Here is a 26,229-nt window from a genome sequence, read left to right as displayed (position 1 = left end):
GCCGAGGGCACATCCGGTTTCGTGCCACCGTGTCCGTCTCTGCTACATCAGATCCAGCTCTCCAGCCTGTTCAAAGTCATCTACTCTTCCGAGTCAGGGCAACGCGAGCAACATCCCGACCAGCTCACTGATCCATCCGATGATGCCCCCTAAGTCAGGGTACGTTCTTCATTCTTATTCTATGCGTATTTTATTATTATATTTCTTAGTCTGTTACTTATATATTCATTGGATCTTTCTTGAGCATCGATGTACCAGAGACTGGGGCGATCCGGTCGTTGGCTGCAGATAGCATTGACCAGAGGACTTTTGATGACTTGATCAACATAGAAGTCATCTCAGTATATCCCCCCTCTCCGGGATATCATGATTCGATCAATATTTTATTCACCTCATCCGACGGTCCGTCTGATTGTCATGTTACTGAGTACCACCTCAAAACCTTTGCTTAAAATAAATCTTGATCTGGTTCATACAGATTGGCCCACACCCAGCATTACACATTTCTTCTCATTATACCATTTTTCAATCATATGGCAGTACTAAGTGGTTTGAAATTGTATCAAAGAGTATCTACTATCTTGGCTGAGAATTTTCTCATGTCTAGACATTGATGATATATATTTTTGCCTAGGCATGCACCTACATTCATGCGATTTTGAAATCAGAGACAACCTTGCATTGAACAGCCAAATTGATGGCATCAGAAGGTCGCAAATCAAAGCTACAAATCTGTCTCATTCCCCACCTACATACAAGGATGATGTTGCTTTAGATCTCTATCTGTAAAGTAGATTGTAGATTCCTTATGATGACATGGACCTTTGAGATATACAACTGAGCTAAGTAAGCTTTATTCACTCTCTTGGTGACCCTAACAACTTGGACCTGAAACAAGGAATATGTTCTTACTCACATGGTTCCAAAGAAACAGAAGCTTACAACTGCCATTATCAAATTGGTTAACCAGATAGCATGTTCAATATCCACAACTGAACAAACAAGGGGGAAATATTGTAAGGTTAAATGCAAAGGGAATATATATATATATATATAGCCCAAGGAATGCTACAATATGTTTTGCAAAGATCTATATATATATATATATATATATATATATATATATATATATATAGCCCAAGGAATGCTACAATATGTTCTGCAAAGATCTCCTAGAATAACTTTCAATTCATACTCAAAGAAAAGATGAAGGGTTCAGGTGACTCAAGTTACCTTCGATCCCAGCTCCTCAACCATCATTTTGGCTACTTGATAAATAGTTGGTCTAGCTTGAAATAAACATAGATCAAGTATTCTTCTTTTAGAATATAAGAATAATGATAATGCTGATTATCAACAGAAGTATACAATCTTACTATTGGAACATTCCGAATTCAACAACACACATGGCATTTCCACTGAAAATGAACAAAGCTATATCACTTTGGGAAAGGAAAGACTAGCAGTCACACAAAGCAAAGAGGGAAAAGCATACAAACAATAATAGGAAGCAGAAGCTCACTTCCATCTTCCATCTTCAATACAATTGCAGGGTGAGGAGCATAATCTGATAATTTTCCTTCTTGGGGGTTATTGTGAATGCATCTTAAACATTTTCCACTACGCATCTTTATCATAAAACCATCTGAGCCACTTCTAACCTGAACTGCTTGTAAGAGACAAACATAATGTAATCTACGAATCTTACAGTAAATCAGAAGACTATACGATTATCACCACATCAATATAAGATATAATTTATAGCACCAGTTTCATCCCGACCATAACAAGTTGCAGGTGGTAATCTAAATTCTAATGCCCTATTCTTTATGAATTTGTTTTTTTTTGCATATCTGCAGGTCATCCATCCCACCTAGTGGGATAAGATTTCATTATTGTTGTTGTTGTGTTGCAGGTCATCCACTCTCTGATCTCATATGGTTCACTATAATCCAAGCCTCAAATGTCTTAGATTTGAGCCTCAACTGAAGCTAACACATCATGAATGAACAGGAGATCTGTGCAATATGATGATTACAGTGATATTAACATGGGCTACCGTCACTATGGTAATTGTTATGGTGAGAGAAAATGTAAGGCAAATTACAAAATATCTGCATTAACAAAAGGAAAAACTACGCCAAGTCTAGATTATCAGAAAAGTATCATAGTTCAAAGATATTACCAGCTTCAATCACAGTGGAGTTTACATACTTCTCATCATTTGCAATGAAATTGCCAGCTATATTTCCATTACCATCAGAAGAAGAATTGAAACTACAATGAGAGCGCCATTGTTTCTTACCACGAGGTTGCAGAGATATGCCACCAAACTAAATTTCAACCTGAAGTATGCTTTGGCATTTATGTTTGCATCCCCAACCTCTATTTTGTTGCCACAAGATCTTTGCAACGTTACAAGTGATAACAAGAATAGAAATTCCAACGTAATTTGCACAAATATCATGGAGGTAAGGGACTATCATCCCTAGATTTGTAAGTTAAATTTTATATCAATTTATTATATATTTTTTATATAATTTTAAAATAAAAACAATGTTTTCATCAAATATGTGTACTCATTTGTATCTATTTATATTTAAAATATCTATTTCTGGATATATTTGATTGAGCTCATACTTCGATAATATACTAGGAAAAAACTTAGGATATGTAATGGACTACGTAGAATTGGATCTGATTCTTCTTACTTAAAAAATATCTGATGGCATGCATATATAAAAATAAGCTCAAAATCTTTTCGAAATAAAATGTTTAAGATATGATTTTTTTTAAAAAAATTTATGGATCCGTATATTGACATGTCTAATCTATAATCCATCTTCGATTGGATTGGATAGGAAATTTTCCAACCCACAAAGATGACGGGTTGGTCAGCTTCACCTCACCAACAAATAGTTGATTTATCACGGACCAACTTGTCCCATCACGGATCGACTCAGCCCGCCACTGATCGATCCATTTGACAGTTCTATTGAAGAGGCACATTAGGGTATTTTGGACATTTTAATGTGTAAGCCCTTCCTTATATTTATGTGAGTGACTTGACCATTTCAGTCTTCGCACTAATTGCATTTAATTCGAAAATTTGCCATTGAATCGTCGTGACTCGTATTTGACAAATTCAAATTTGCCATTGAATCGGTCTGCATTCTTGAAAATCATTACGTCCCCTCCCATCGGGATTGTACACTAGTTACAATATAGGGTGTTATTATATTAAATGATAGAGTTGAAATTCAATACGTTTGGGCATACTTTCTTTTGTGTCTTAATCATTGAATTTTCATTAATAATCATGCATAATTTACTCCCTCTTGAATAAGGATGGTCCTGGATCGAATTGATTCGATTATTAGGATAAAAAATTATCCAATTCTACTAGATCAGATAATATAATATCAGGACCTACATCCAACCCTATATCCAGTGGTTATTATGTATCAGATATTCGACGGGTTATCAGTTATTTGAATATCCGACCCTATATCCAATGAAATATAAAATATAAATATAAAATAATAAAAAATAAAATATTTTAAAATGATAATAGACATTACTCATTACACGTTGTAGTAGCTAATCGTCAATAGCTACTACAACATGTAACAACTTATCGGCAGCAGCTACTACAACGTGTAGCAACTTATTCGCAGTAACTACTATAACGTGTAGCAACTTATCGATAGTAGTTGCTACAAGTAGAGATGATCGCGGATCGGGTTGGTTTGGTTATTGGGATAAAAAATTATCCAGCTCTATTAGATCGGATAATGTAATATCAGGACCCTACATCCGGTCATATATCCGGTGGATTTTTTTTTGGTTCGGTTCGGGTCGGTATAAGTGGGTTGATCGGTTTGGTGGGTTAACTGCTCACCCCTACTCTTGAGAGATAAATTCATAGAGATACTAAAATAAGGTGGCGTTTAATTAAAGATAGTGCTAAATGATCAGAATTTGATCCGCCAAAATACATGCATGCATATACATAGGTATTTTAGTAATATTATATGGATATATTAATGACATGTATGTACATGCATGCATTATAATTGGAAGATAGAGATTTCAAGTTGGTCAGATTATGGCCAACAAGATTTACTGTTTGGTTAAATGATGGAAATAACTATGGGTATGTGTTTGATAGTAAGATGGAATAGGAATGGGAATGAAAATGAAACCCACCTAGTTATATGAGTTTTATTGATTCCCATAAATCTAGAAATCATTCCCAAATTGTTATTCCTAAACCCACAATCTAAATACTATCTTTTACTATCATTCTATTCCCTCATTTCCAAACTCATCAACCAAATACCCCCTAAGTCCTCTAATATCACCAAATCAAATCAATTTTCATGTCGCAAATTGATGATTTCTTACTATAGTTTCTCAAAGCATATTATCTTAAATAAAATAATCTTTAGAATCTTAATTTTTTTATAAAAATAAATATTAATTTTTCTAAAAGTAATTTTTTTTATCTAAAATTAAATTTTAATAATCTATTTTTTTTTTCAATTCATAAAATTATTAAATTATTTAATTTATCTTTAGATATTATTAACACAAATAAAATTTTATTAATTTTAATTTTAACAATTAGTATATTGAAGCTATACAAATAAGTATTAGCCTTAAGACCATGATATTGGTACAGTTAGTAGTCAAACATAAGTTTTGATAAATGATAAATATATTAAAGTTAAACATGTTGGGATCTAATCTTATTATTGAGTGTGCAGGGATGACTAATTCTAGTAAGGATGTTCGATTCTTGATTGGTTGAAGACCGAATGTGTGATTCCTGCAAGTTGGGATGTTCGATTCCCTACAGGTTGAAGTCCAGATGTAGGATTCTGGCAAGGGTCAGGATGTGCGATTCCCGATTGAAGAAGACTAGATGTGTGATTCTGGTAAGTTGAGATGCACAATTCTTGATTGGAGGAGACCTGATGTGCGATTCTGATAGGTTGGGATGTTTGATTCCTGAAGTTCGGATGTGTGATTCCGGATGTAACTCTGCACTTGGTAAGTAGAGCAAGTAGAGCTAAGTCACTGGAGGAGAGTGACTAAGTGAGGACGCGTCCCCATTTGAAGGGACAATAGGTGTCGATCCAATTTAAGTTTATTTTGGAAACCTAAATTAAGATCCTGCTAGATCCTAGTATAGAAGATAGGGTCCTAAGTCATAAATTAATCTTATTATTATTGTGCTTACGTTATTTTGCAGGTTAGATATTGTCGTGTTAGACTAACCTAACTTGTAGGGAAAAAGGAGTAAAAATGCTTCAGATGAATAATACTCGAGGTACTTTCAAGCATTGGAAGGTGCATTCGTAGTGTTCATGGAAGATGCCTTCGGTGCTATGGGAGGCGTATTCCGCAGGATAAAATTTAGACTTCGTTGTAGATAAGGAGCAACAAGTTCGGGATTAACCTTTACAGGTTGGAGGCGCCTTCAAGTCTATTGAAGGTGCCTTCCATACCCTTTATAAGGGTGTCTCGACCAAGCCTTAAGAATCATCACTTCTACGATCCTCTACACATCCATTTGAAGTTTCGACTACTCCGGCTTCTTGCTGCTGCTTCATAGAAGTCTGTTTGCCACCAAGCTGCCTTTCCTAGTCATCCGATCATCTTTGGAAGATCGACAACAACACATGAGCGCTCTCAAAATTCTTGGTAACATTTTATTAAGTATTACAATTTTTTACTATTGCTCTAAAAGGGAAGTGTAGGCTATTACACTATCCCTATCTCTTGTATTCGATCATCTCTTCTGATTGCTCCGGAAGAGGCATTTAGTGGATTACCCATCGATAGGTCTGCGGGACCTAGGTCTTGAAATAGGAGTCACCGAAGGCTTCGAACTAAGTAAACCCGAACACATGTTCTTTTGCTTATTTTTCTACTTCGCTTTCTTACTTAATTTTCTGCTGCACACTTTGATTTCAAAAAAAAAAAAAAATAAGTTTTTGAAAACCATGTGATTCACCCCCTCTCATGTGCGTCTCAATTCAACAAGTGGTATCAGAGCCAAGTTCTGCTCTAAATTGGTGCAACCACCAATTAAGCCAGGGGAACAATTTTAATTCTTTTTCAGATTCTATTTTTCGTAGCCTATTTGAATTGGTAAAATTTACCTCTTCAAATAATTTTTTCTCATTCGATTTTTACTTGAAATTGGTGCAACACCACTCAAGTCATCAACATATTTCTTTTTCTCAAACACTACTAATTTAAGACCAAACTTAGTACCTCCTTCTAGTTTTTTTTTAGCAATCAAATGACCCAACTTGAGGAATTCAACACCGCTCATCCTCCTCTCTTCAATGGAAATAACTTTCTTTACTGGAAGAAGAGGATGAAAGTTTATTTGAAGATAGACAGCAAGAAATGGTTCACCATCTGATGAGTATACCGGGCGCCTGTAGATGAAGCAACAAAAGTACCACTCGATCTAGAAAGATGGAGTCCAGAAGATAAAAAGAAAGCCCAAGTTAACTCCAAAGCATTGAACATGATTCAGTGCAGACTCACAAAAGAAGAACTCAACTAAGTCGGCTTGCACGAAAATGCAAAAGAACTATGGGACAAGCTCATCGAGCTACATGAAGGAACTTTCGATTTGAAGGTAACAAAACGCAACCTATTTCTTAATTCATTATTCAATATTAAAATGCAGGATGGTGTAACCGTGAATCATCTCCATGCTTGAATCAAGGACATTCTCAATAACCTTCACTTAATCTAACACCAGCTCAAAAATCGAGACGTAATAAGGTACACTCTTAACTCATTCCCTCGAAATACACTGTGTGCATCGATCATAGATGCCTATAAGATTTCAAGAAACCTCTCTAAGTTAAAATTAGATGAACTATTTTGTGAACTTGAACTGCATGAACAAACTAATCGCCCAAAGGTTGAGAAAGGAATTACTTTTCTTGTAGGTACTTCGAAGGGAACTAAACCTGAAGCTAAAACTGAATTCGAATCAGAATCAGATGAAGAAGAACAACTGGTGAATATGGTAAGGAAGTTGTTCACCAGACGCAAGAAAAGCTTCACCAAATGCGACATGAAAAAGATGTCCACATCTCCATCTAACAACTCAAAGGCAAATGTCACATGCAACGACTGCAACAAAAAGGGCACTTTAAACACGAATGCCCGAATGAAGACAAAATCAAGAAGAAGCAGAAGAAAGCACTAAAGACGACTTGGGACAAGTCTTCCTTGGACGGATCGGGAGCAGATGAACTGAAGCAAGCAAGCTACCTCACACTGATGGCAACTGGAGGTGAAAAGGATCAAGACGACGAGTTTAAAAATAAGTCAATCCACAAATCATCATCCGGGTTAGACTAACCTGAGGTAAATTTCTTTATCAGCGTAAATTCTTTAAAATAATTGCTTGCCTAAATAAAAGATTAATTAAAATCGAGGAACACGCTAAATAGCTACTAAAAGAAAATAACATTCTTAAGGAACAGTTGAACATGAACTCGGTCACTAACCAAGTTCAAGATAAAGATTCAACTCAAGTTGTAAAACTTGAGGAAGAAAACTCTATCCTCAAAAGTCAAGTCAATGAGCTCAAATGACAGTTGGAAAAGTTTACCTCATGATCCAAATATCTAAATATGATACTCGGATCCCAAAGAGCTGTGTATAATAAATTTGGACTCGGATACAAATCTAACTCAACATTTAAATCATTTTTAACTTTAACTCAAAATTTAAAATTAACTAAACCTTGGGTTTCGAAAGCATGCCTAACCACGCATGTAGGACTCAATCAATACTATGTACCAAAAAATAAAATTCATTACATAAATCAAGATAAATCAAATAAATCACTCTCAACCTCAAAAATAAACTCAAACCTAAAGAATAAAATAAATAAACCTAAATTAAATAAAAATAAAAATAAAAATAAAAATAATTTAAACTCAAACTATAACTAAGTCTATTATAACTATAAAGTAAATCAACACAAGCCTAAAACCTAAACCCAAAGTCCAATAATTCAAGAAGAGACTCCAAACTAGTTGACAATTCCAAAATAATAACTTATCCGGCTGGGTAATTAGGATTAAGATAAATAAGGACAAAAGTTTAACTTAATAAACGGTATTGGAGAAGTTTTGGATGATAGTAAGTTAGGGAAGCTCTGTCTATGCATTTTTAGGAAGATATGACTTCGACTTGGTGCATTTAGCTTAGTGGAACTAACTGAAGCTACCCCTTACTAATTCTAACTAGTTAAAACAAAGCTTTGTATTAAGTTCAGTAAATAGGACTATTTAAAAAACTTCAAATACGTGGTTACTCTAATGATGTCTAGGTGACTCATCACAGCTTAGAAGTTTATCCAAAAAATGTCTATTTGTTGAACCTAAACCTAAACTTGAATTTAATACTAGTTAAATCAAACCCTGAATTTCAACCTAACTCATCTCATAAAATCATAGGATTTCCTGATTGAAAATATAGATTAGGTAGGATGACTAAAAATTAAATTAAAATTAAAATTAAATTAAATTAGATTAAAATTAAATTAAATTAGATTAAAATTAAATTAAATTAAATTAAATTAAAATTAAATGTAAATTTAAATTCAAATTCAAATTAATTAAAATTCAAATTCTTAACTAAAAAAATGATATTATTACCGCCACCAAAGGCGTCTCTGATACAATCAGAGGCGCCCTCGGAAGGGCAAGAAAAATCTCGCCCTAACCGACTGAAGGACTATGACTATCTACTGTGATTGAATTTAGTTCACTCTCTAAGGGTTCCGGACTATGTCCTGTATCGAGTTCTAACCACCTGTATTTTACCGATCACATCTCACAATATTGTGATGATGTGACCCTCCCACTCTTTCTTCCAGTATGCACTATGCCAGCGCCTTGACATTGACATTGCATTACACATATTTCAGAATGACATTTATGCATCCAGTCTAATCACTAGGTGACAGATTCATATACCCTACTGTCATATTTTGACGTACATATTTTCAACCATAGGAGTAGACATGGTCCAGGGTACCACCACTTTCCTTAGCGCATATGATGAGATTGGTCAGCACCAGCTTGCATTAGTGCATATAGACATCATCGCTTAGGGGGGACTCCCTCGGAGAGTGGGACCGCAACCAGATGCTCTAGGCGAGGCCGAGGACGATTTTCCACCCATCATTCCGGCTGAGGGAGAGGAGATACCATTATTTACGGCTAAGGAGCTCTTTAGACCTCTTCCGACCTAGCCCTTGACCTTGACCTCGACCCATCCCTCGACTTCGCTATCCGTTGAGGATTGACTTGCTCTACTTGAGGAGTCCTTTGCTTAGATCCGGTAGTTAGTCTCTGATGGATTCAACACTATTCGAGGAGAGATGACCACCAGATTCTCATCTCTCTGGGAGGAGATGACCACCGGATTTCAGAAGATTCTTCGAGCTTTGCGAGCACCTGAGCAACCCCCATCTCCTCCAGATGATGATGACCAGACCTGATTATTTTTATTACATTATTATATAGTGTATATCTGGATGACTTGATTTATACAGTTTGCTACTCTTTGCCACTGTTATTTGATTAATCTAGGAAATTTCTCTTAGACTAGAACTGCTATTTTTCAAATGATTTGTAAATTCTAGGAAAAATTTTTTACTTATATTTTTCTAAAAATTCTCATTTCCTTAGTTAGATCAAATTCATAGAAAGCATTTTCTTATATATCTAGGGATCGAGCATCTCACAAATACAATAAGTCTACCTTGATTTTGTTTGCACAAACTTAGAATGATGTGAGATGCATAGGCCCATTGTTTGGACTTCAAATGCTTATATCAGTGTATGAACACAACTCTAGGCGAAAAATACTAAAATTATAGTGATCAAGTTAAGTAATCCATTTTAATCAAATATTAACTAGATAATTTACTTAAATTGACTAACCAAGTGAACACTGATATCTTCTGGTAGTTAGTTAATAACAAACGGTTAGACATTTAAGGTCAAATTTTTAGATGAATATTTATTTAATATATCAGGTTCAAGGAAAGGATAATTGAAGATGATTTTTAAAGTAACTTATTACTTTTTGCAAAAATTACTTTCAACATTGCTTACAAACTTCTTTTACTTTCCATAATTCCTTTCAAACTTAGCAAAAATTCTTATACTTTTTCAAACTATCTATTTTAAAAAATACAAGTGTTTTAAAAATAATATTAACATATGTTGAAAAATATTTTGAAAGATATTTTCAAAAAATACCTTTGAAATTTTTCTAAAAGTTTTTTTTTTTCAAAATTTGTCTTTTCACTTTGAAAAATAGCTTAGGAAAAAACCTTTTGAACATTTTCATTTGTTTGAAAACTATTTTGTAAACATTTCCAAAATTATTTTGCTTAGAATTTTTTTTAAACTACTTTCAGAAATATATTGAAATGATAATTTGTAATTAATTTTACAATATATTTTAAAAAGTAGTTTGCAAATTTAGTATTACAAATGATTTATGTTGCAAAATCAAAATGTTAAAAATCCATTCAACAGTCAAAACTTTTAACATTTTTTCTAAATCCTCCCTTCAACAGACCTACAAATATTCTTTCTTTGCATTAATACTTACTTGCTTGTTTATTTGCAATTTACTATATCTAATTTTTTGATAAATGTCAAAGAGGAATGGTTATGGGTTAAGTAAGAAAACCTAAAGGCAAAATTATAAATTTGAAAACCTTAATCTTAAAATGCTCAAGAGAATAGAACAGAACTTGCTCATTCTTTTATTGCTATTCTTTTTGCATTATTTTTCTAACTTTAACTCAGGTTGTCATTGCATCAAAAAAAGAAGATTGTTGGTGCAGTTGGCACCAATGTGTAGGTCCCTTAGGCGGCCAGAATAGCCTGAACAAAAAGAAACACAAACTTTCTCAATCTTTTATAGCTTAGTTAAATAAAACACTTGCATAAAAGGAATTAAGAAATTAAATAAAGAAAAAGAGGCACAATCAATTTACTTGGTTACAACCGGGGAGGTTGTTAATTCAAGAAAGTTAATAGCTCACAAAAGTCTCCTTCGAGCAGAGAAGCCTCTTACAGCAGTCACAGCTCAAAAATAGAAAGCTAAACTCAAACAAAACTAATCACAAGTGTTATTTCTCTAATTTCTTATTGTTCTTAGCTTCTGGGACTAGGGCTATATTTATAGCTCTAGTCGGGGTACCTGGAAGGGTTCCAGGCGCCTGGAGGGGGATAAAACTTTATCCCCATTGCAACGGATCGCGTTTGACGTAATCCGAATAAAGATCACGGTCTGGGTGCTCGGAAGGGTTCCGAGAGCCCCGGACTGGTCCGGGTGCCCTAGACCGGGTCGGGGCACCCCGAACCGAAAAGTCAACATTTTGTTGACTTTTAGTCCCGGTCTTTCGCTCTGGTTCCACTCACCTTGGTCCGGGTCTTCCGCTCTGTCTTCTCTCACTTGGGTGATCTCGGTCATTTGGAATAGGGCTCACCCGAACCCAACTTCCGGCCTTCGAGCAAGCTTCTGCTCCGACTTCTCGTCCCTCGGAAACATCGCGTGCCTCCTTCTCATCTGCCTGCATACTCTTCCACAGCACCTCGTCCCTCGAACTCACCGAGTCCGTCAACTCTCTCTCATGCTGTCTTCTCGCTAGCTGCATCTTTTGCTCGACTTCCTGTGCTCCTAAGCTCGTGTACATTTAGACACAGAGTTAAACACTAACAGGACCTAATCTGACTTGGTTGGTCACATTAAAACTATCTTGAGGTACCAACAATTTGTTGGACCCCAGTTGATCGGCTAGAAGGGGGTTTGAATAGCCCTGCACAATATAAAAACAAATACCCTTCTCGAACATTTAAAAGAACACTTGCATAAATTGAAATAAAGAAATAAGCTAAAAGAAGGGGCTCACAACTTTTACTTGGTTACAACCGGGGAGGTTGTTAATCCAAGGAAGTAAACGCACTAAGTATCTCCTTTAGGTGGAGAAGCCTCTTACAGCAGTGAAAGCACAAGTGTTGTGAAAGCCTCTTACAGCAGTGAAAGCCTCTTTTGATCACATTAGAAATGGGTTCAAAAAAAATTTTACATAACAATGATAAAAAGTCTAAGGGTTACTTAAAAGTATGAAAGCAAAAAATTCTACTTAATATAAAATTTTCTAAGTGTTAAGAAAATTTTGAGATAGAAAATTTTCCCAAAACAACAATTTTCAAAATTAACTCTGAAAAAAAAACTTTAAATTTGTCTAAGTGATGAAATTATTAATTTCTAAAGTGAATTTTTGCCAAACATTTAAAGCATTTTGATTAAACACTTATCAGTAGTCAATTAAACATTCATTTCATTAATTGACTTCTAAGCTGTGACGAGACACTAGACCTTCTTGGTTATTGGAGCAACAACTACTTTCTAGACAAAGTCTCTTAAAGAAATTTAAACATTTAATTTTCTCTCTGAAAGGCCCAAAAAAATCAATTTAATTTATGGAAGATTTTAGAATCCAATATAGGTTCCTTCCAACTAAATTAATCAAAAATTTCTTAGGGATATATTTGGTTGATAATTTTTTGATTTGGCCCCTATAATATCTGAGATGCTAGCTTAGTCCATTATAATTTTAAGTTTGTTGAACATTTGAGCATGCATTATTTTTTAAGTTTTCTACTTCTGTTCTCAATTTATCATTTTCTGATTTCAATTTATCAAAATCTTCTAATAGATAAGATTTAGCTAAAATTAATTTAACTCTTTATTTTATTTTTCCAACATGTAATAGTTTTTCGATAATACTTTAACGAACTTGAATAACTTATCAGGAGGAAGATATCGTACTTAGCTTACCTCGTCGATCCCGTTATCCATAGCTCCCCATGAAGTGTTGCTTTCTTCCGATGTCGCTCCCCCTTCATCGATGCTTTCGATGCTCATTTCAGATGAGCTTGCTTCGTTTTCATCTTTTTTATGACTTTCCACTAGCGCAAGTCCGGCGATGGCTTCAATCTCTGATTCAAACGACGTTTCATCCCATGTCGCCTTCAGATTCTTGTACTTGTTTGTTTGGATAGGCTTCTTATTCTTGCCCTTGTTCTTGTTCTTCAATTTAGGGCAGTTGTCTTTTACGTGTCATTCTTCATCGCAGTGGTAGCATCTAATTCTTCTTCTTTTTCTACCCTATAGATGATTATATTTTCTAGATTTAAATAATTTTTTAAATTTATGTACCATTAGCGTCGTTTCATCATCACCGAGAGAGGATTCTGAGTCTTGTTCGTCCATCTTTGCTTTAAAGGCAATGTTGTGCTTTGGCTCCTTCTTCGGATCTACACATCTCGTTTCATGAACTTTAAAAGTTGAAAATAATTCTTCTATGGTGGATATTTCTAAGTCCTTGGATATATAATAAGCATATACTAATGATACTCATTCAGTGTTTCTAGGGAATGTATTAAGTGTGTACCTTAGCGAATCTCGATTGCTTATCTTTTCTTCGAGATTCGTGAGTCAGGTGATGAGCTCCTTGATCCTTGATTGAAGGTGTGCAACAGTTTCACCTTCCTCTAATTGAAGGTTGTTGATCTAGTGTCCCGCATCGGGGGAGTCCCTGCCCGAGGAAATTTCAGCAGTATTTTCCCTGTATGGGTGAATATATGTAACTCATCTACAAAGCCCTCAAGGTTACACAAACCTTAGCTAACATGGACGGAACAATAACAATAAAAATAACTAACAATCCACGCAGTTTATATTAACTCAGCCTCTAGCTGACACAACCACACAGTTTATTTAAATAAAACCTACTCCACTAATACGATGGAAAACTTAAACCCATAACAAAAATCCAACGCAGTGGAAAACAAAGGTAGTAGACCAAAACTCGATAAAAATCCACGAGTACAGTTATACATCACAAATATATTAAAATATAACAAGGAAACCACAAGTCCAAAGGTAGAAAACCGTCGCGATTCAGGGTGGGGACTAGCGACTGGAACCTCCTGACAGCTTCAACCTGAAATGGTAATAATCAACGGGATGAGTCCAACACTCAGTGGATACCAAGCTGACATGCATAGTAAGAAATAATCAATAGTAACAATTATCAGTACAGTCTCCTGGAATAATAATGAAAAATACAAACTGAAAGGAATATTGGGAGAAGCTGTACTCACCAGGACCTCCTATCAGGATAATAAGGTCGTCAGACCGAAAATATCATATCTCCTGTATGCATGTCAATCATATGCATCCACCAAATATGCAGCAAACAAAGTGCAACAAACACAAGCAATAAATGCAATCATGCATATGATGCAAATGACATGTCCTGGTCACCCCAGACGCCAGTCAGCCATCTCACACACGATGGTGAGACCGTGTAGGTAGGGCTGTGACAATTGTGCACTCTGTCATCACTACTCCTGATGAGTGACTGAGTGGATAGGATGCTGTCAGAGTACACTTATCCTCCTACCTCAAATCATAAGTGGGGGAGTTCAATGCTCTCATCTCCCTAAGACAATCCAGAGGAGGCATCCCTGTCCTACTACCACGCTACATCACGCTACCCATGAGTGGACCAACGGAGCACTGACAGAGCAACCTGCTATAACACACCCTGCCTAAATAAAAATCACTAACCCATGAGTAGTTGTGTGTGTAGATTCATGTAACTGGCGATGTACTCAACAATAATGGAGCCGACAATCGCGCAGCATGCAATCATGCGAGATGGTGCATGACACTAAGCATGAAAATCCTGACCATATCTACCTTCATAAAACATGTACCAAAAATAAATAGCTCAAATAAGAAGATCTAGGTACACGTATCAGATATGGTAACTGTCTAGTCCGGTATATCATAAGGCATGATATGTCACTATCTCTATGAGCATAAATAATCAAGAGGGTAATGGATGTAAAACAGTTAATAAATAAGCATGCTGAAGGAATCAAGCAATGACATACCGATGCAGATATAACATAATTATTACTACTCATTAAAATCCACTATGCATATCAAATGACAATATCTAAAAGATAAGTCAAGGTACCCGCCTCAAATGTAGATCGAGCTAAATAATTACTATGTCAAAGTGCTCATCCTGAATCAAAGTCCTGTAATACATGAGATACAGATTTAGCTAATTACATATAAAATTAATTAGCTAAATCAAATCCCCAACTAAATCTAATCCATCGATCAAACTAGGGTTAACCTAATCCTAAATAATTCCATACACCAATACATTAGGGTTAACAACAAGTTCATCACCTAGAACTCACCCAAGCTCAATGGCATAACCGGTGGCTCACGGTCAGAGCTATGGATCACCGACGACAAGTAATGGTTAGAGTTGTATTGGCTAGACCCAAACAATTGCATCCCAATCCTCCACTGCCAATTGGAAAACAATCCTAAATCCAACTAATTAGAAATCCTTACAGTAGTATACCAAAATCTACGTCACTGTTGTAGTTAAAAGGACCATTACCTGACCTTCTTCTCTGGCGATGATAGCAAGCAACAGTGGCTGGTCGAAACCAAATACGTTGCTCTTGTATCAACCCACTGCCAGAAACCCTAGGTCAGCGCTGGCGAAGAGAGCTCACGCGACTCGGATCCAATGGAGAAAGAGGCTTGTCCGACAGGGGGTCAAATGTCACCGGCGCACTCAAGATCTGACGGCGTGAGGTGGTGGCATCGGGATTGCTCAGCGAGTGGGCGGCTGTCGGCAGAGGAGAGTGAGGCACCGGCAAAGAGGAGATGAGATCGGAAGGGTAACAATGTTGAGAGCTCAAACCTCCAGTGGCCAGCGATTGACGTCTGTGGTGAGGTGGTAATGTCGACTGCGATGACGTGATGAAGAGGAGGAGATCGGCATGAGGAAGAGGAAAATGGGGAGGACTCAAAGCTTCCCTTCGCCCAGTGGTTTTGTATGTGAGGGAGAAGAGGAAGCGACGCGGTGCGGCGCCGTTGGTTTGGGGGAGATGAGGAGGCTCGGGAAGAAGAAACCGTGGAGGAGGTGGAAAAAGGGGTCGGCGTCGGGGCTTAGGGCACGGGTTCAGTGATGGGAGAAGACAAAAGAAAGAAAAGGAAAAATAAAAATACAACTTTTCCTCATTTAAATGGGTAGCTTAAACAGACTTTCCCGTGACCCAATACTTGATCCCCCTTAAACTCGTCATACGAGCTTCGAAAAATTCCTAGAAAATTTCTAAAAAATCCTGAAAATTCCCTTAAGGTTATATTTAGGTGCCGTATTTTAATATTATCCTCCATTAATAAAAATTTGATCCCTAAATTTTTATTATTTACCATCAGCAAGTACTAGCTATAGATAAATAAACAGTATAAATGCTGAACGAAAATCAACCCACATACCTCAAGTGAAAAGATGGGGGTATCGTGCTCGGATCGTATCGTCGAACTCCCAAGTAGCCTCCTCGTCAGAATGATACTGTCATTCGACTTTAATCAACCAGATAGTCTTGTTCCACAACTGACGCTCTTTGTGGTCTAGAATCCGTATCGAAACCTCCTCGTAGGTAACGTCAAGTTGAATGGGAATTGATGTATCTGACAGAACATGTGTTGGGTCGGCTACGTATCTCCTCAGCATAGACACATGGAATACATCATAAATGCATGCCAGAACCGGTGGTAGCGCCAGACGATAAGCTACTGCTCCAATCCTCTCCAAGATCTGGAAAGGCCCAATGTATCGTGGAGCTAGCTTACCTCGGAGGCCAAATCTTTTCACCCCTTTCGTGGGTGAAACTCTCAAGAATACATGGTCGCCAGTAGAGAACTCCAGGGGTCTACGTCTCCGATCAGCATAACTCTTCTGACGGTCCTGCGCCTTGGACATCCTCCATCTGATAATGCGGACCAACTCTGCCTCCTGCTAAGCTCTCTAAGGTCCTAGCAGTTGGGTGATAACCATGATTTTACTGTATTATTTTGATTCATATATGCATGGTTTGATGTTGATTTTATAGGTTTAAATCATGGTTACATCATATTTTGTGCATAGTATGTATTTTTGGACTTAATTACAAATTATATTATTTTTGGTGTTATTTGATGCTAATATTTGATTCTTATTTTGTAGGCATCAAAGGATCTTGAATTTGGATCTATCTGGACTGAAATTGGGCTCGAATCGGAGTTCAAACGAGAAGATCAAGCTTTAAGCATTATGGGTCGTTCATCAAGAATATGACAGATCTGGACCATCCATTGAAGATCTGGCCGATCCAACCTAATAGGGAGCAGATCTAAGCCATTGATGAAGATCCAGAAGTTTTGATCCAGATCTGAGCTCATCCAGCCATTGATCAAGCCAGATTAATCTGGGCCGTTCATTGAAGATCGGCAGATCTGGGCCATCCAGTGATGATCTGATCGATCCGACCTACGGGAGGGTAGATCCAGACCCTAGATCAAGATCAGTACCTTCAGATCAGATTTTGGCCAAACTTTCACCGTTGATTTAGCTCCAAATTGATCCCAGCCGTCCGTTCAGATCTGGAACAGATTCAAAACACAGAAGCTACAGTGGTTTCCAGTGTCGATTCCTCCTCCGCGCACAGCGTCCCGGCGCGCGACTTCCAACGGATTTCGGCCCCGATTCCTTCTCCGATCATCCTCCCGAGCTTCAACCTCGGTGGAAGGCTTCTTAGCAGCGTCATCCCGATCATTTGGAGCCATCGGAGAGTGTTCTCTCTGGTGGAATTTGGCTCGCGGCATCTTCCATTTCCAGCTCGATTTGGCGGTGGTCCTCCAAATCCAAGCTCCGATTCCCATTAGCAACATTCGAAGGTGGTCTTCCGGTGTTCCTAAGCTTCACTCGACGTTCATCCGCGTTCCACAGCCTTCCATCAGATCCAGAGGCAGATTTCCAGATTTTCGGCATTTTCTTGGTGATCCGGTAGTAAGAGCAGGGGGGCCCGTCCTGTGAAGTCAACGCCACGTGGAAGTCACAGTGGCAGTCGTCCATCCGGAGAGGGTCGGGTCTGACCGGACGGCCGGAGAGGGCAGGGTCTGACCGGACGTTCGGTCGGCCGATGGAATCGAACGCCCGGAGAGGGATGGGTCCGATCGGCCTGCCGACCGGATGATATACGACTGATGGTTAAAGGCGCCCTGTCGAAATCAGGGTTCCGGCGCTCATTGGAAAAGGTCGTGGGCCGAGCGGACCTCACGCTCGGCCAAAGCCATAAGGTAACACTGCTAACAGTCCCCATAAAGCACGTGATGGAGGATCTCCCCAAGTAAACCATCGCATATGTCCGGCCGGATGTTGAGGGAGCTGTCCGCCCGGAAGCCAGATTTGGAGCTAAGGGGAAAAGGACAAGGGACGTCTTTTTCTGACAGCAGGTAGGTTTCACGTGTAGGTCATGCTCCGAATCTTGTGACAGGGGATTCCGCTGTCCCATCGAGGACATGCTGAGACTGTAGCAGTATGGGTTAGGGAAGCTCACTGACAAGTCCTTACTGGGGTATGGGCCATGGACACGTGTACACCTCGGTAGGTGTACACTCACTTCTTCGCTGCCCTATATAAAGGCCCTCATTCTTCACCGGAGGTACGTTTTTGCTACGAGTTTTGGGAGCCACTTTTTCTCTCTTGAGCTTCGCCTGACTTGAGCGTCGGAGGGTCGCCGCCGGGAACCCCCTTCCCGGCCCGACTTCTGTGCAGGTTCGCCGGAGCTTCTTTCCACCAGTTGAAGATCCACGTCAGCAGTCGAAGAGCGCCCCGTGCCCAGCGTCCGTTGGTTCAGCATTCGGACAGGATCAAATTAGCGCCGTCTGTGGGAACGCTCCTGCATCCGATCGGAAATAATGGACGAGGCTGGACGACAACACACGGTGATGCTTTCGAACGAGGAACTCGACGCTCTGATCGAGATAAGGGCCGCCAAGCTCGTGGAGCAAAAACAGAAAGCCACAGCCGAGCGGCCGGAGCAACAAGCAATGTCAGCATCTGGTGGTCGAGCGGAAGCACCGCCAGCCACCGTTGCATTTCACCGAGCCCTATTCCGCACCCCGGAAGCCGCAGCAGCTCCTAGAGATCGGGGATATTCTTCGGACGAAATGCCTAGGCGAGATGACAGAAAAGGGAAAGCCCCCCGAGCGGACGCATCGCCCGAGAGGATTAATCGCCAATTTTCAGAGGCCATTCTACGAGATCCTCTGCCGAAGCACTACGTGCCTCCGACGATCGGCGAGTATAATGGGACGACCGACCCAGATGATCACCTGGGTAAGTTTGATAACACAGCTACGCTCCATCAATACACAGATGGAGTAAAATGCCGAGTTTTTCTTACTACTCTCTCGGGATCGGCTCAACGGTGGTTTCGGAGGCTGCCGGACGGATCCATCACAAGCTTCAAGGATTTCCGAACGGCCTTCCTCCACCATTTTGCGAGCAGTCGACGCTACCAGAAAACGAGCGTAAGCCTGTTCGCCATCAAGCAAGAAGCCCGCGAATCGCTCCGAGCATACATCCAGCGGTTCAACAAAGTGGCGATGGACATTCCAACGGCCACCTCGGAAATCATGATGAATGCCTTCACACAAGGCCTAGTGGATGGGGATTTCTTCCGATCGCTCATCCGAAAGCCGCCCCGGGACTATGATCACATGCTACACCGGGCGAACGAATACATCAATGTGGAAGAAGCGCAAGCGGCCAGGAAAAAGGAAACTCCAGCCGAGCAGGCTCCTCCGGCCGAGCGGAAACAGCACGCCGCTCATCAGCCGCCTAGAGGACCAAGGGCCGAAGCAATCCGATCCCCCCACGCCAGGTCCCATGTGCAAGAGGTAGCTGCCGCCCGGCCCAAGCCAAAGAAGAGATGGACCCCGATGTTCTGCTCCTTCCACCGGACGGATACGTACAACACAAGGGATTGTCGAAGTCTTCCCTTCGTGGCTCATCCTGTGCCCCGGATGCCTGACGACGGTCTCCCTCAGGCGACAGGCGACAGAGAACTCATGAAGCTGATCGGACGCGAGCTGGTAGGCCACAGCAACAAACTCCCGATCGGCATCGTTCCCCAAGGCAGGAGAATCGCCGAGCGTCTAGAGAGCGGTCTAGACCGTCCGCTCGGGAAGAGGAAAATAAAATCAATACTTCCCGAGGCGAGATCAACGTTATTGCTGGCGGGCCGACCGGAGGAGACTCCAACCGAGCTAGAAAGGCGAGCGTCCGACAACTCCAGATTCATTCGGTCGGCTGTAGCCGAGAACTAGCGGAAGGACCCGAAATTAGTTTCGGGCCCGGGGACTTGGAAGGAGTGGAAGTACCCCACGACGATGCCCTGCTCATCAAAGCGGTAATAGCCAATTATACTATTCACCGCGTATTTGTTGACACAGGGAGCTCAGTCAACATCATATTCAAAAAGGCGTTCGATCAGCTGCAAATTGATCAAGCCGAGCTGTAGCTCATGACAACTCCGCTCTACGGGTTTACGGGTAACGAGGTTCAGCCGGTCGGACAGATCCGGCTGGCTACCTCGGTGGGAGAAGAGCCGCTCAGGAGGACAAGAACAACAAACTTCGTGGTGGTCAACTCTCCCTCGTCCTACAACGTTATTTTGGGACGACCGGCTCTCAGCGAATTCCGAGCGGTCGTCTCAACCTTCCACCAGAAGATCAAGTTCCCCGTGGAGGACAAAGTGGGAGAAGTACGGGAGATCAACTAGCAGCTCGGCGATGCTACATCGAGATGGTCCGAGCAGAGGCCAATTCCGCTCGGAAGGCACCCCGGATCGAGGTAAACGCCATCACCGAAAAGCCACCCTCTTTAATATATGAAGAAAAAGAGGAAGTGCAGATACACCCGACCCGATCGGAGGCCACGACCTTCATCGCGTTCGATCTGGAGGCGAAGCAGAAAGAGGAGCTGATCCAATGCCTCAGAAGAAACCAAGATGTCTTCGTCTGGTCGACACATGAGCTGCCTGGGATTTCACCAAGTATCGCGCAGCATGAGCTCCACGTTCGCCCGGATGCACGGCCAGTAAAGCAAAGAAAAAGGGACTTCAGCGCCGAGCAGAATTCCATCATCCGAGCGGAGGTGGAAAAACTTCTGGAGGCCGGCCATATACGCGAGGTGCAGTTCCCGAGCTGGTTGGCTAACGTAGTGTTAGTCTCCAAGCCGGGCAACAAGTGGAGAGTATGCATAGATTTTCGGGATCTCAATAAAGCCTGCCCGAAAGATGTTTATCCTCTGCCCCGGATAGATCAGCTGGTGGACTCTACGGTCGGCTGTGAATTAATCTGTATGCTCGACGCCTACCAGGGCTATCACCTAGTGCCGCTCGCCCGTGAAGATCAAGAAAAAGTCAGCTTCGTGACGGCCGACGGCACTTATTGCTATAATGTAATGCCGTTCGGATTGAAGAATGCGGGGGCCACATATCAGCGCTTGATGAATAAAGTGTTCAGAGAGCAGATCGGACGGAATCTAGAAGTTTATGTGGACGACATTCTCATTAAGTCCGTCCGAGCGTCCGATCTCTTCAAGGACATGGAAGAAACCTTCCGAACATTGCGCAAATATGGAGTCAAGCTAAATCCCCAGAAGTGTCTGTTCGGAGCAAAAGGAGGGCGCTTTCTGGGGTATATAGTGATCGAGCGGGGAATCGAAGCAAATCCCAGCAAGGTGAAAGCTCTACAAGATATGCCGCCTCCAAGAAATACAAGGGAAGTGCAGCGTTTGACCGGTCAGATAACCGCTCTGTCCAGGTTCATCTCCAAAACTGCCGACCGGAGCCTTCCTTTTTTCAAGATCTTACGCAAAGCTACAAAATTTCACTGGGACGAAGAATGCGACCGGGCGTTCGAAGATTTGAAGGCATATTTGAACTCTCTCCTGGTATTAGCCAAGCCGACTGCGGGTGAGCCACTCCATATGTACTTGTCTTCAACCGAGTATGTAATCGGCTCAGCTTTAGTGAGGTCGAGCGGAGAAGAGCCTGTGTATTTCCTTAGTCACATTTTAAAAGATGCTGAATCTTGCTACACTGGGCTCGAGAAGCTGGCTTTCGCTCTGGTCCTTGCCGCTCGGCGCCTTCGTCCATACTTCCTGGCGCATACGATCATTGTCAAAACCAATAGCCTGCTCGGACGTGTTCTACTAAATCCAGAGGCATCCGGACGGCTCATCAAATGGACGACGGAGTTAAGTGAATTTGATATCCAATACCAGCCCCGCTCGGCGATCAAAGCGCAATCCTTGGCCGATTTTGTGACTGAGGTGCAAAGGTCGGAGCCGGAAGCTATGTGGAGAATATATGTGGATGGGTCGTCCACTCGGCTCGGAAGCAGGATTGGAATATTGTTACTCTCCCCTCAAGAAGAGAAGATGCACTTATCCGTCCGGCTGGATTATAAAGCTACTAACAATGAAGCAGAGTATGAGGCCCTCATAGCCGGCTTGCAGGCAGCTCGGCATGTGGGAGCCGGTCGGGTAACGCTTCACTCAGATTCGCAGTTGGCCGCTCAGCAGCTCTCTGGTACCTTCGAAATCAGTAGTGCTCGGCTCAAGCTCTACGCTGAAGCCTTTGAGAAGCTCAAAGCTGACTTTAGAGAAGTTATTGTCCAGAAGATACCCAGAGCAGAAAATCAAGCAGCCGATGAGTTAGCCAAACTTGCGAGCTCAATAACGCCGGTCGCCATTCAGCAATCAATTGAAAAAGTACTGTTGGTGGCGCACGTCGACCGTATGGAAGGCCTCACATTTCCATGCGACTGGCGGACACCCATCATAGAGTTCCTCCGCTCGGGAGCCACATCGTCCGACCGGAATGAAGCCCAGCTGCTAAGGAGAAGAGCCGGTCGGTTCACACTCATCGGCGATCAGCTTTACAAAAAGGCTTTCTCACGCCCACTGTTGAAATGCGTGAGCTCGGAAGACTCGGCTTACATCCTCCAAGAAGTACATCAAGGATCGTGCGGAGGACATCCGGGCGGACGGTCACTAGCTAAGAAGATCCTGCTAGCCGGATACTTTTGGCCGACCTTACAAGCAGACGCCGCTCGGACAGTATCTACGTGCCTTTCGTGCCAGAAGTACCATAACTTCTCACACCGACCGGCCGAGGAAATAAAGGCATCAACCGTTTCATGTCCGTTCGATCAATGGGGAATGGATATTGTCGGTCCATTTCCGATGGCGACCGGGCAGAGGAAATTTTTGCTAGTAGCGGTCGATTATTTTTCCAAGTGGGTGGAGGCCGAGCCGCTGACAAAGATCACCGAACAGATGGTCAAAAAATTCATCTGGCAACACATCATCTGTCGGTTCGGCATCCCTCGCCGATTGGTTTCTGACAATGGGCGGCAATTCACAGGGAAGGTGCTAGAGGATTGGTGCAAAAGCTACGGCATCGAGCAACACTTCACGTCCGTGGCTTATCCCCAAAGCAACGGTCAAGCCGAAGTAGCCAATCGGGAAATTCTTCGACCATTTGGGAGGAAATTGGTCGGATGAAGTGCCGGGCGTCTTATGGGCCATCCGAACGACTCCGAAGGAAGGGACGGGCGTCACACCGTTCCATTTGGTGTATGGCGGCGAGGCGGTTATTCCGGTTGAAGTCGGCGTCGAGTCCGTCCGAATCCAGAGCTATGATGATGACAACGCCGAATGGAGGAACATGGAGCTGGATTTGGTCGACGAGGAGCGAGCCAAGGCGTCCGTTCGGTTGATGGCGTACCGACAGCGGATGAAGCAAAATTACAATCGCCGTGTAATCCCCAGATCATTCCAGGTCGGTGATCTTGTCTGGAAGAAAGTCAAGCCGGTCGGCGACATCGGTAAGCTAGAGGCACCGTGGGCAGGCCCCTTCAAGGTTATTGAAAAGCTCCGTTCGGGCGCTTATTATTTGGAGGATGAAGACGGGCGTCAACTGGACCGGCCGTGGAGCGCGAATCATCTCCAGCCTTATCGGGCTGGGTGAAAGGTGCACTAATGTAACTTATTTTTGCATATATGTTGGTCACCCGTACCCTTGTAATGCAGGAAGCAAAATTAATTCAAAGGATGGCCAATGGGTTTGCCGAGCGGCTGTGTTGAAGTTAGCCTTAAAAAGGCCGTCGAGCTCCGACGTTAAATATCGAGAGACGAGCTGGCGTCTATAAACGTCTGAGCGGAAGACCGTCGAGCTCCGACGTTAAATATCGAGAGACGAGCCGGCGTCTATAAATGTCCAAGCGGAAGACCGTTGAGCTCCGGCGTTAAATATCGAGAGACGAGTCGGCGTCTATAAACGTCCGAGCGGAAGACCATCGAGCTCCGACATTAAATATCGAGAGACGAGCTGGTGTCTATAAACGTCCGAGCGGAAGACCGTCGAGCTCCGACGTTAAATATCGAGAGACGAGCCGGCGTCTATAAACGTCCGAGCGGAAGACCGTCGAGCTCCGACGTTAAATATCGAGAGACGAGCCGGCGTCTATAACCCTCCGAGCGGAAGACCGTCGAGCTCCGACGTTAAATATCGAGAGACGAGCCGGCGTCTATAAACGTCCGAGCGGAAGACCGTCGAGCTTCGACGTTAAATATCGAGAGACGAGCCGGCGTCTATAAACGTCCGAGCGGAAGACCGTCGAGCTCCGACGTTAAATATCGAGAGACGAGCCGGCGTTTATAAACGTCCGAGAGGAAGACCGTCGAGCTCCGACGTTAAATATCGAGAGACGAGCCGGCGTCTATAAACGTCCGAGCGGAAGACCGTCGAGCCCCGACGTTAAATATCGAGAGACGAGCCGGCGTCTATAAATATTCCAAGCGAAAAAAAAAACTACAAGTGTCCGAGAAGTTCGCCGCCGATATTGTTCGACCGACTCTACATTCCGCTCGGCTCAAGGCCCAAAGGTTCTTGTCGGCTTATAGCGAGCAATCCTTGCTAGCAAAGCGGAATGATTACGCGTCCGGAATATTTGCCCGAGCGGAAGGGCATGGCCAAGTACTTTGCAAGAATGCCTTTCGAATGCCAGAGGTGTGATAATAGGCGAGCGGGCAACACACATATTAATTAGCAAAAGGACAGTGCAAAAAGATAGAGTGCGCGAAAGGAAAGCATTCCATTAAAAATAAAATCTCAGGCCGAGCGGCCTAAGTACAAAAGGGATCATATTTAGCCGAGTGGCCAAATTACAAAAATTACTAGATATAATCATAGAGGGTCTTGGGGATGTTATCTAGGAGCGCCACCTGATCGCCGGCCGGAATATTGGTGGACTCCGGAAGAAGTCCCTTCGACTTCAGATAGGTCATAGTGGCAGTCATGGCCAAGTCGAAGGCTGAGTACATCCGCTCGCAAATTTTCTCCGAGAATTCGGGCGATCGGATGTGGCTTTGTCGTAGAGCGGCGACTCGGCTCGGCTCGGCATCCTGATATTCTTTGAAAGCCGCCTGGGAGCCAGTAAGGGCCTCATTCAGATGCTGAATCTTCTCCGCGTCGGCCGAGCGGCCCGCCTTCTCCCGGTCGAGCTGCTCCGTCAACTCCTTTATCTTCAGCTCTAGGCCCCGGGCCTCAACATTCTTCTTCTCCAGATCGGAGATAGATGTATTCTTCCGAGTGGTGGCCAGGGTTATTTTTGTGTCAAGCGACTTGACTTGTCGCTCGGACTCGGCCAGGGCGTGGGCCTGGTCGGCTGTCTTCTTCTGCTCGGCCGCCAGCAGAGTTTGAGCTTTCTTCAGCTCCTTTTGCAGCTCGGAATAGGAAGGGCCCTGAAGGCCGGACGGACCAACTGCGGCCTTCAGTTGCCGTAGCTCTTCATCCACCAAGGCCAAGCGGTTGGAAACCGCAATTTCCTCCACCCATCTCTGGCAAAAGAAAATTATAGTTATTAGCTGTCGATCGGAAAGAATGCATACAAAACTTTGTAGAGCAAACTTACCCCAGTGGCCTCCCGTATGTGGCTATTGGCCAAATTTCCGAGGGGTATCAGCGCTGTGCGTGCCCGAGCATCGGCCCACATCTCAACTAGGGGCCCTTTCAAGGTGATGGTGTGCTCGGGCGCAGATGGACGGTCGGCTTCTGGTAGCAGCTCTTCAGTCGGTAGATGAAGAGTGACCCGAATCGTGCGACCATGACCGGGGGTCGTCCGACCGGCAGTCGGAAGGGGATCAGA

General features: G+C 42.3%; 1 protein-coding gene across 1 annotated transcript; it reads right to left on the bottom strand.

The window, feature by feature from the left end:
- Positions 1 to 648: 648 nt before the first annotated feature.
- On the bottom strand, positions 649 to 17,771 carry LOC121972556 (bifunctional nuclease 1-like). Its single transcript, XM_042524210.1, has 7 exons — positions 17,637 to 17,771; positions 2,186 to 2,333; positions 1,496 to 1,666; positions 1,359 to 1,418; positions 1,234 to 1,289; positions 823 to 888; positions 649 to 732 (listed from the first exon to the last, which is right to left on the bottom strand). Exons 1-7 carry the CDS (start codon positions 17,769 to 17,771, stop codon positions 649 to 651), a joined length of 720 nt encoding a protein of 239 aa, XP_042380144.1.
- Between the last annotated feature and the right edge of the window lie 8,458 nt (positions 17,772 to 26,229).

This window comes from Zingiber officinale, chromosome 4A (assembly GCF_018446385.1).
Source record: "Zingiber officinale cultivar Zhangliang chromosome 4A, Zo_v1.1, whole genome shotgun sequence".
Taxonomy (NCBI): Eukaryota; Viridiplantae; Streptophyta; class Magnoliopsida; order Zingiberales; family Zingiberaceae; genus Zingiber; species Zingiber officinale.
The sequence above is the reverse complement of the archived record's forward strand: the minus strand, read 5'-3'. Positions and strand labels throughout refer to the sequence as shown.

Coding starts and splice junctions, on each gene's coding strand:
- LOC121972556 (XM_042524210.1), bottom strand. CDS start 17,771: ATGACGCTGCTAAGAAGCCTTCCACCGAGGTTGAAGCTCGGGAGGATG. Junction 2,334..17,636: donor AATCGACACTGGAAACCACT/GTAGCTTCTGTG, acceptor GTTGAAATTTAG/TTTGGTGGCATATCTCTGCA. Junction 1,667..2,185: donor CTCCACTGTGATTGAAGCTG/GTAATATCTTTG, acceptor TCTTACAAGCAG/TTCAGGTTAGAAGTGGCTCA.